The 10,524-nt window shown below is 37.8% G+C and overlaps 1 protein-coding gene across 1 annotated transcript; it reads right to left on the minus strand.

The window, feature by feature from the left end:
• Positions 1–747: 747 nt before the first annotated feature.
• casp7 (caspase 7, apoptosis-related cysteine peptidase) lies at positions 748–9,673 on the minus strand. The gene is made up of 7 exons (XM_058061688.1): positions 9,571–9,673; positions 9,325–9,441; positions 4,906–5,057; positions 4,701–4,829; positions 3,261–3,436; positions 3,053–3,191; positions 748–2,981 (listed from the first exon to the last, which is right to left on the minus strand). The coding sequence occupies exons 2-7, from the start codon at positions 9,438–9,440 to the stop codon at positions 2,755–2,757; spliced, it is 939 nt and encodes a 312-aa protein (XP_057917671.1). The 5' UTR covers position 9,441; positions 9,571–9,673; the 3' UTR covers positions 748–2,754.
• Between the last annotated feature and the right edge of the window lie 851 nt (positions 9,674–10,524).

The following is a 10,524-nucleotide window of genomic DNA, read 5'->3' on the forward strand; positions in this document are numbered from 1 at the left end:
AACTAATGTCTTGTGTTACCTCCCGTGTTGAGCCACATCTGAGGAGACGACTTGAACAAATAACTGCTCCGTCTTCCCTGTGCAACACTTTACTTCCACCTGCAGGGCCACAAAAACACTCGATAATATGATTCCTATGGAGAACATTTATAATGAACATTATTTTGTACCTGCTTTGTGATTCCCAATGTGGCCTCATCAGGCTGTGACCTTCAGCATTTACTAGGAGGAAGCTTCTGGGACGAGACTCAGCACTTCCAAGTTTGAGGCCATGGTTGTCAGTCGGAAAAGAAAGGGTAGATTGCTCACTCCAGGTTCAGGAATGAGGACCTGCCCCAACTGGAGGATCTCAATTTAGGCTGAGGAGCTCAGAGTAGAGCCAGTTGAGGTGGCTCGGGTAGATGACAAGTCGGGAGAAGGTACCAGGGCAGACCTAGGACAGGCTATTGGGATTATGTCTCGGGATTATGGTTTGGGAATGTTCTACCAGTAAAATTGGAGGTGGCGGCTTGGGGACCAGGAAGTCTGGGCTTCCCTACTGAAACTGCTGCTTCAGTGACCCGGAGATCGGATGGGAAAATGTTACTTTTTTTGTGTGCGTTAAATAAGTGAGGTGATGTGAAGGTGTACCTGATGTTGTGGGTGTGCTGGGGGGTTTAGGAATGGGGGCGTCTGTAAGTAACACCTTAAATAACACAAAACCTATGCACCTAATATTGTGCTAGTGAACAAAATATACTCGGCTGGTAACACAATAAATTCATGTTTAATACAAGGAAGTGTTAACATAAGCATTCTTCTCTTTGGGTTTTTTTTTTTCCATTGTCTTTCATTGGTTTCAACATTGGTTCATATTATATTATTATTATTATTCTTAAATGAAGGCATGCATTTCTCCAAATCTGTTTCAAATCTATCTGTGAGGACAACAGCATTTAACACCATAAAGCATTTAAATAGGAACCCCGAAAAAAATAAATACCCTACCCCCGAATTGCATTCCAAAAAAAAAAAAAATAAAAATAAAATCTGCACGTCACTGACCAGAGATCCATGTGTCGAGAGGGATCAATACATTTGTTGTCATTGCTGAGATGCACTGAACTTTGTGTAAAAATTGTTACAAAAAGAAGATGTGTGTGAATAATTGTGTACGTGTTGTTATCAGTCATAGCTGCCTCTGTGATGTGATATAAACAAACTGTCATGGCGTTCAAGCAAGTGTCATTTTTTTGCTATATCATATTAAATTATCAATTACGCACTTTTTCACTGTTAAAATTAAGATATTTAATGTTTTTTTTTTAAAGGAACAATTTTTTTTAAGTCATCTTATACTTTTAACATATAGTATTTAGTCACGGTTTGAAAAAAAAAAGCTTTGGTAAAAATGAATAAAATTGTGCATTTTACCTGTTAAGAGTACTGGTTCCAATACCTCAGTAGTAGTAATCAGTAGTGCCTGTACAGGCAGGCAGTGGTATTACAAGATGTGGTACCGTGGGCTCCAAGTGGTTTAGAAAATGTCCAATTTCTTTCAAATACAAGCTCAAATAAAAAAAATAAAAATAAACTAGATGTAGTATGTTATGTAAATCAATAAAAACATTTTTTTTAAATAAATACAAATATTTAAAATTATGCTATTGTGATTTTTGTGTACTTCCGGACATGTAAATTTCCCATAATAAATTTCTATTTATTTATATGACTATTTTCTTATTTTTCTATGTATCTATATGACTCTTGTACCGTGAATAAACTGTATTGACATGAATATAAGATGACCCTGAATATAAGATGATGCCTTTTTTTTGGAAAGATATTGTACAAGGTAAAATTATATATTTTTTTCTATCACATTTTGGTATTTAAATCATATTTCATTCATCGTATACTGTCTTCTATTTGGGTCAGAATAGTAGGTTTATCAGAATATATGATAATATAAGATACATACGTATGCATGAATGTCAGTGGGTGGAGGCAGAGTGCAGAGTAGAAATTATATTAGTAGATTGCAATGTATTGTCATTTTTTTTTAAATATATTTTTCATCATGCTTTTCTGAAAAGTAAAGTTAAAATCCTGTCTCGTCTTGTGTCATCGCTTTTAAATGGAATAATAAAAAAACAGCAAGGTATTGTGCACATGACATAGCAAAAGATGACACTTCTGGCCATGATGTACACAGTAAGAAAATGTTTGAAACGTGACACTTACATGAATGAACCTGAGGATTTGCCAGCATAGTGCCTTAAAGCTTGAGGCCCATCAAAGACAGAGTCTCTGTGAAAATAAAAACAATCACCTGATAAAATAAAAAAATTAAAAAAAAGTAGTTTGTGTCCAAGTGCATGACAAGGATGTAAACCACTCCTGTGGTGGTCACTGTGAGTTAGTTAGAGTTAGTTTGGGCAGAATAGCATAGTGTAGTATTTTGGACAAGAGGTCCCCCGCACACACAAAGTGGCAGCACATCAGCAGGAAATAAAAAAAAAAAAAAAAAAATGATGGCAGAAGAACATGGATATCTCACAATGCCTGCCGACAAAAGCTCCGATCAAATGTGACGCCATTGCTGTGAAGAATAGAACCTGAAGTAGAGGAGAAAGATGAAAAAAGTTTCAGCAATAAACACATGAAGTGCTCGTTTTTCGGGCCCGATTACGAGGCCGGATTCGTTAATCCCTGAATGCTTCTTTGGACTGCGCCATCAGTCCCCTGTTAAAAAAAAAAACAACAAGGCACTTGTCAGTTGAAATACAGCTCTTTGGTTAGCATGGACACCACGCAGGGGATCTGCTTCTTCTCGCTGAAGCGTGGGTCTTCCGACCACGATTCGAAGCTGGTGGCCACCATGTAGTTGACGCGTGTCAGGATCTGCATGATCTCCAGCTGCTTGCCGAACTCGTTCAGGACGTTGCACAGCGCCTGGACGAACCAGGAGCCGCGGCCGGGGTTCCTCCACGAATAGTAGCCTGGGACGGGGAGACAGAAAGGGGGGGCAGAACTGCGGCGACAGTTCAGAGATTGTGCGGGGAAATAGTACCTGGCACGGTGGAGTAGGCAAAGAGGAAATCGGCCTCGACGGGGATTTTATGTCTGGGATTGGCGTCGGTCTCCAAGGTGTCGTTTGGGGGACCGGAATCTGTCTGGATGCCGTCGTCAAACTCAGAACCGCGACAAGCCTGGTCATAGCAATGATGCTGCTTTATCGCCAACTTGGGACACATCATCTATGACAAAAGGGGTCTTACCTGGATGAAGAAGAGTTTGGGCTTGCCCACCAAGCTCTTGCACATGTCGCCCCTGAACAGCGAGGTCATGGTCTTGATGGGCATGGCGCCGTCGGTGCCGTAGATCATGCCCTCCTCGCCGTGGCTCAGCAGGATGCATGCGAAACATGAGTTGTCGCTGTGGTCTTCCTCTGAGGCTAAGACACACAAACGTGCACTTGGACTTAAAATAAAATATATATAGTTTTTCTGGATATAAGTCGCACAAGGCCAAAAATGCATAATTAGGTCGAAAAAACATACATAAGTCGCACTGGAGTATAAGTCGCATTTTTTGCAAGTAATTTATTTTCCAAACTATTTGACCAAAACAGACATTACGTCATCTTGGAAGGCAAGTTCTAACAATAAAATAATATAGAAAACAGGCTGATTAGGTGTAAGATATGCTAACACAATGCTTATTCAGCTACACAAAAAATAAACATGAACAGAAAAGATGTCCAGTGTTTATGTAACATAAACAGTTTTTTTCATTTAAGTCGCTCTGGAGTATAAGTCGCAGGAACAGCCAACCTATAAAAAAAAGTGTGACTTATAGTCCGGGGGAAGAAAAAAAAAAAAAAAATATATATATATATATATATACCAAAAAAAACAACAACAATGTAGAATATTACATCTTAATGCAAACAAATGGAGCTCCAATACAAGTCCCTGCGGGACTTCACAAGTACTGTTACACCACTGATGCAGTTTTATATCTTTTTTTTTTTAAATCACTTCTCTACATTCGGCTGCACGGCGGTCGAGTGGTTAGCGCGCCGGCCTCACAGCTAGGAGACGCGAGTTTGAGTCCACCCTCGGCCATCTCTGTGTGGAGTTTGCATGCGTGGGTTTTTCTCCGGTTACCTCCCACATTCCAAAAACATGCTAGGTTAATTGGCGACTCCAAATTGTCCATAGGTATGAATGTGAGTGTGAATGGTTGTTTGCCTATATGTGCCCTGTGATTGGCTGGCTGGCAACCAGTCCAGGGTGTACCCCGCCTCTTGCCTGAAGACAGCTGGGTTGGGTTCCAGCACCCCCGCGAAACTGGTGAGGATAAGCGGTAGAAAATGAATGAATGAATAGGTTGATCTGGGGCTGCACGGTGGACGAGTGGGTAGCGCGCGGCCACGCAGTTCGGAGACCCGAGTTTGATTCCGCATCTCTGTTGAGTTTGCATGTTCTCCCCGTGCATGCGTGGGTTTTCTCCGGGTACTCCGGTTTCCTCCCACATTCCAAAAACATGCTAGGTTAATTAGCGACTCCAAATTGTCCATAGGTATGAATGTGAGTGTGAATGGTTGTTTGTCTATATGTGCCCTGTGATTGGCTGGCTGGCCACCAGTCCAGGGTGTACCCCTTGTCAACCAACAATGGAACAGCTATTCAGGCCAGTAAGTGTTTTCCTCTCACCCTCTCTGAGGAGACGCTCCATCTTCTCGCAGGTCTGGTCGTTGTAGATAAAGACGTCGAAACCCAGACTCTTGAAGCACTTGCACAGCTCGCCGGCATCACGGTCTGTCCCGTTGCGTACATTCATCCCTGTCGAGGGCAAACACATGTGTGGGTTTTTTTTAAAAGGAAGGCAAATTGACGTGTAACAAAGCATTTGCCTTACCCGTCTTTTCATCAAAGTTTTTATTGTTGATGATGATGCACTTGCCCACTTGCCGGTGGCTCATCTTATACTGGAATGTTGGTGAGACAATTCTGTAATGGCTTTCAGAAGAGTAGTCCTGCTCCCGCGTCTGGCCATCCTTATTCTTCTTGCTAAATGGAGTCACAGAAACATCAAATGAAGCACCGTTTGAGCACCACAACTCAGATCAGGTGGTCTCAAACACGCGGCCCGCGGGCCAAATGTTAGTGCGGCCCGCGCAAGTTTGATATGGATGCTGTATGGTATCATGTACCCAGAAAAAATTATTACGTTTGATTAATGTTCATGTTAAAGGTTAAATAACTGTTAATAGTTATCCTCCCTATCCGTGTGGAAGTGGTAAGTTTTTGGCTATTTAAGTTGAAAGGAAATAACTTGAAGGCTACCGTTTAGGTCGCTAGCTCTCTAGTTTGCGAGTTCGCATGTGTCTCAAGACCCTGCAGTTGCGCAATATGTTGTAAATAAAAAGAGTATAAATGTGACTATAGTCGTGTTTTGTCATGTCTACAGGGCTCTAATAATGCTTTGTTCATTTTAATCTGAAAAAAATAATTTGTCTACCCACCAACTATATGTGGTTTCTTAAGTTTTTATTATTTGCTGTTTTATTATTATTATTATATTTATTTATTTATTACTGATTGATTGTGTCTTTACCACAACACATACACACTGCAGACATGGTATCTGTAAAGCTCAGGCTCAAAAATAGGTTTTTGTTTGTTTAAGCTAACAAAGCTAACAAAAGAATGAAAAATCGTCCTCGTGTGTTGCGTTTGCTCTCATCCTATGACCACAAGCATTGTTATTAAACACCACAACTCGCTACAGATTGAAATTATTTCTCACACAGTTCAATGTGCCTTACAAAACCTCAAATTTAAGGTGTTTTATCAAATCATAACCACATTTTGTACACTTTTCAGGCACATATAAGCAAGTTTTACATGGCTGCCATCAAGCAAAAACATCATTGACCATTTGTCTTATAATTATACTATTTTGACAGTTGTAATCAAATATAATATAGAATAATTATATACATTACATATACTATACTGTGAAAATATAATATAGAATAATTATATATATATATATGACACATTATACTGTGATATACATACTGTGTGACAACCAAAACTTTAAATTATTATTATTTATTCTAAATTATTTAAATTATTTGTACAAACTACTGTTTACGCTGTACATTGTTCATATTTGATGTCATCTATTTTTTCTCCACATTATTATTTATTATTATACGGGACCCAGGCAACGACACTTCGTTGGCAATTTCACTGCTGTGTTATCTATCTAAAGTAAGAAAAATGATTTACTGAAAAATATTTGCATTAAAAAAAATTTGCATTAATAAAAATAACCCTTAACACCTGTAAATAAATGCACCTGTCCATAAAATGAGGAAATATGTAATAGGTTAAATTAAACACATAAGAGTAATAATAATAGTCACAAACAATCAGGCTACTTACATTGAAAGAACCAAATTAACTAATTATTAAAAACAGCAATTAGAATCATAGCAATGAAAGACAAAGCAAGAAGAAGGACTTACTCAGAGACCAAAAAGTACATGTGTTCCAATAAGATATAAACCTGATGGCCAAATTTGGTTGCGGTCGTCCACCCTCAACTTAAATAGAATCCTCAAACATTTCCTTGTATATTCAAAAAAATGTCAAACTTGAAGATTAGAACAAATAATTGGAGAGAGGAAGCGTTTGCGTGACTCTTCTCCTCACACGGCTGCCATGTTTTTCCACATTCTTTGGCAGATGTATCCAGATGGTGGCGTGTTCCAGAAGAGCCTGGTCATGGGGTCAACAATGGCCGGCACCCAAATGCGACCCCGTGGTCATATTCTATTCTATCAAAACATGTGATTTGACGCCCCCCCCCCCCCCCCCCCTCCCAACATACTGTACCAAACAATCAAGGGTGGGCAAAGAGCCGTTTGCGGCGGGCAGGGCATGGCGCTACGATGAGGGCGCATGTGTCTTACCTGGGTTCGTCATTAAGCGCTACGCCACTCTGCATCTGCAAAAGAGTATGTTGCTCCAGCTATTTTTTTTTTTTTTTGGCTGAGTGCTAGGATACGGACATGCTCTCTGTGCTGGATGAAGAACCCGACTGGGCCGGCGGGTGCCCACGGACGGAAGTGGGGAGGTGGCGGTGGTGGTAGGAGGGCGGGGAGGGGGGGGGTTGAGAGGCGTACTGTTGAGCCCCCATCCCTGAGTCAGCAACCTCGCCACCGCACCAGCGCTTTCTAAAGGCCTATTGACATGAGGACCCTGCACGTCATGCAGGGGTCAACAAGGATAGTGGTTGGCCAGGAGGTATTAATTTGTCAATACTTTGTCGTTTATTTTGGTTTTAGTTTGCACAATTGCATTATAGCGAAGGGTGAATTAATGGTAATCATGATGTTAATGGTTTAGTACAGGGGTCTCAAACACGCGGCCCGCGGGCCAAATGTGGCCCGCAGGACACTAGTTTGAGGCCCCCGCCTTGATATGAAAGTTGAAAGAATGTTAGTGCGGCCCGCGCAAGTTTGATATGGATGCTGTATGGTATCATGTACGTAGAAAAAAATATTACGTCTGATTAATGTTCATGTTAAAGGATAAATAACTGTTAATAGTTATCCTCCCTATCCGTGTGGAAGTGGTAAGTTTTTGGCTATTTAAGTTTAAAGGAAATAACTTGAAGGCTACCGTTTAGGTGGCTAGCTCTCTAGTTTGCGAGTTAGCATGTGTCTCAAGACCCTGCAGTTGCGCAATATGTTGTAAATAAAAAGAGTATAAATGTGACTATAGTCGTGTTTTGTCATGTCTACAGGGCTCTAATAATGCTTTGTTCATTTTTAATTTTTTGTCTACCCCCCAACTATATGTGGTTTCTTAAGTTTTTATTATTTCCCATTTTATTATTATTATATTTATTTATTTATTTATTATTGATTGATTTTCTTTATTCTTGATTTGTTTATTTATTTTTCATCTTATTTTGTGTAGAAAAATAAAAAGTAAGATATTTGAGAACAGTGGAATGTTTTATCAGAGCTTTTCTTGTAGAAAATCGGAACCAAAGCAAAGGTTTTTTTATTTTTTTGTTTTTAGGGTTATGCGTTTTTTTTTTTTTTTGAAAACCTGATGCGGCCCAGTCTCACCCAGACCCGAGCTCCAGGGGCCTCCAAGTAAATTGAGTTTGAGACCCCTGGTTTAGTAGTACATCACATGTTTACACTTGCATAATTAGACATGCCAAAAAGGAGTAGGAAGGAGCACAGCTTAACACAAAAAAAATATATATATATGTATTTATATTTTGTTAAAATATATATATATTTATATATTTAAAAAAAATAATATATATATATATATATATATATATATATATATATTATTTTTTACGGCTATTATGACCCTCTCATTTAACTAACTAAGTTAAATAAAGTAACTTCTGTATACGAACACATCAAATGATTTCATATTACTAACTCACATTTTTATAATACATTCATTACATTTCTGCAATAAATTTTCTTTCATTCATTTTCTACCGCTTATCCTCACGAGGGTTGCAGGGGGTGCTGGAGCCTACCCACGCATGCACGGGGAGAACATGCAAACTCCACACAGAGATCGCCGAGGGGGGAATTGAACTCGGGTCTCCTAGCTGTGAGGCCTGCGCGCATAACACCCCTATAGTCACCTTTACAATAATATTACCCAATATAGTAGACATAATAATACAAAATAAGACTTGTGCTCGTGTGTGTTGCAATAAATGTGTTTCCAGACATGTGGAGGACAGGAAGTGACAGCGCTGGTTCAGAGTTTAAACTGTTTATAATCCCGAACGCCCGATCCTCATGCAATCGCATGAGAGTGAGGGTGATGAATAAGGGTGATGTGATTATCTGGCGACTAGTCCACGGTGTACCCCGCCTCTCCCTCGAAGACAGCTGGGATAGGCTCCAGCACCCCCGCAACCCTTGTGAGGATAAGCGGTAGAAAATGAATGAATGAGTGATAAGAGTGAAGCTGGCGACTGTATTTACTTACAAAAACAGCATAAAATGTAAGCATCATACATAATGTTTTAAAATATATTCAAAATATTGTTAATAATATTAATTTCAAATCCTTTAATTGACTCTAATTCAAAGTTCGTATGTATTTTTATACTGTGCTATGTTTTTGCCGCGCCTGTGAAAAGTGTGAGGCGCCATCTTGTGTTCAGGCGAGGATTAGCATAAATATGCTGTCCGTAATACAACATTGTCAATGGACGTGCAAGCAATTGTGGTTGACAAATGATGGAAGTGAAAGTTCTTGTGTGGTATCCACTCACCCAAAAAGTAGAAACCTCCCCCTGCGGTCAGGTTTGGCGTCTGCTTCGTCATTCTCCGTCTGTTCTTCCTCATCTTCAGCTCCAAGTTCAGTCCTCTCGGTAGGATTCCCAGCCATTCTGTTGCTAGCACAACCGTTAGCATCGATTTAGCAAACTTGTCTTAGGTTCATATTAACAACAATGGAGTGACTACAATGGGTGTGGGTTTTAGTTTTAGTACCTGTCACAACGTTACATTAAACTTACATTGTGTAGAAGTTGTTTTTCGTCCCTTTTCTGAAGTTTCACTTCCTAAAACAACCAACAGCTGGAAGTTTGGCAGTCAAGTTTGAAGAAATCTCCAAGGTGCGTTACTGCGTCATCGCGTCACGTGAAATAACGTCGGCCATATTTGTGTCAATGCGCATGCACCGCCGCCATATTGGAACGGTATGAATCAGCATGAAAAACAATTGCAGTTTATATTAAAAAAAGACCCACATCCTGAGCATTATATGGAATTGCTCTACGGGTCACATTTTCAGAAATGTTTGTTATTTAATTATTATTAATGTTAATTATTATTGCTTATATAACATAGTCACAAATTAAAATTAAAGCACCATGGGCCTTTACTAATATATGACAGTAGTATATGTGTGTATATATACACTTAAATATATTTTTATATATTTAAATATATATATTATATATAAATATAATAAGAATAATAAGAATTTGTTCTTAAATATAATATATATATTTATATTTATATTTATATTTATATTTATATTTATATTTATATTTATATTTATATTTATATTTATATTTATATTTATATTTATATTATATTTATATTTATATTTATATTTAATAATAATAATAAGAAGAATTTGTTCTTAAATTGCTTGTCTGGGTAAATAAAGGTATAATAAAAAAATAATAAAATATATAATAAATAAAATATTATATATATTTATATATTTAAATATATATATATATATAATAAGAATAATAAGAATTTGTTCTTGAATAAATATATACATAAATATATATATATAAATTTTTATTTTTATTTTTATTTTTATTTTTATTTTTATTTTTATTTTTATTTTTATTTTTATTTTTATTTTTATTTTTATTTTTATTTTTATTTTTATTTTTATTTTTATTTTTATTTTTATTTTTATATATAATAATAAGAAGAAGAATTTGTTCTTA

This window comes from Doryrhamphus excisus, chromosome 22 (assembly GCF_030265055.1).
Source record: "Doryrhamphus excisus isolate RoL2022-K1 chromosome 22, RoL_Dexc_1.0, whole genome shotgun sequence".
Classification (NCBI taxonomy): Eukaryota; Metazoa; Chordata; class Actinopteri; order Syngnathiformes; family Syngnathidae; genus Doryrhamphus; species Doryrhamphus excisus.

Excerpts from the sequence above, each read along its gene's own strand:
- casp7 (XM_058061688.1), bottom strand. The coding sequence starts at position 9,440 with ATGGCTGGGAATCCTACCGAGAGGACTGAACTTGGAGCTGAAGATGAG. Across the intron at positions 5,058-9,324 it reads GGGAGGTTTCTACTTTTTGG|CAAGAAGAATAAGGATGGCC; the intron begins GTGAGTGGATAC and ends GACTCCATTTAG. Across the intron at positions 4,830-4,905 it reads AAACTTTGATGAAAAGACGG|GGATGAATGTACGCAACGGG; the intron begins GTAAGGCAAATG and ends TGCCCTCGACAG.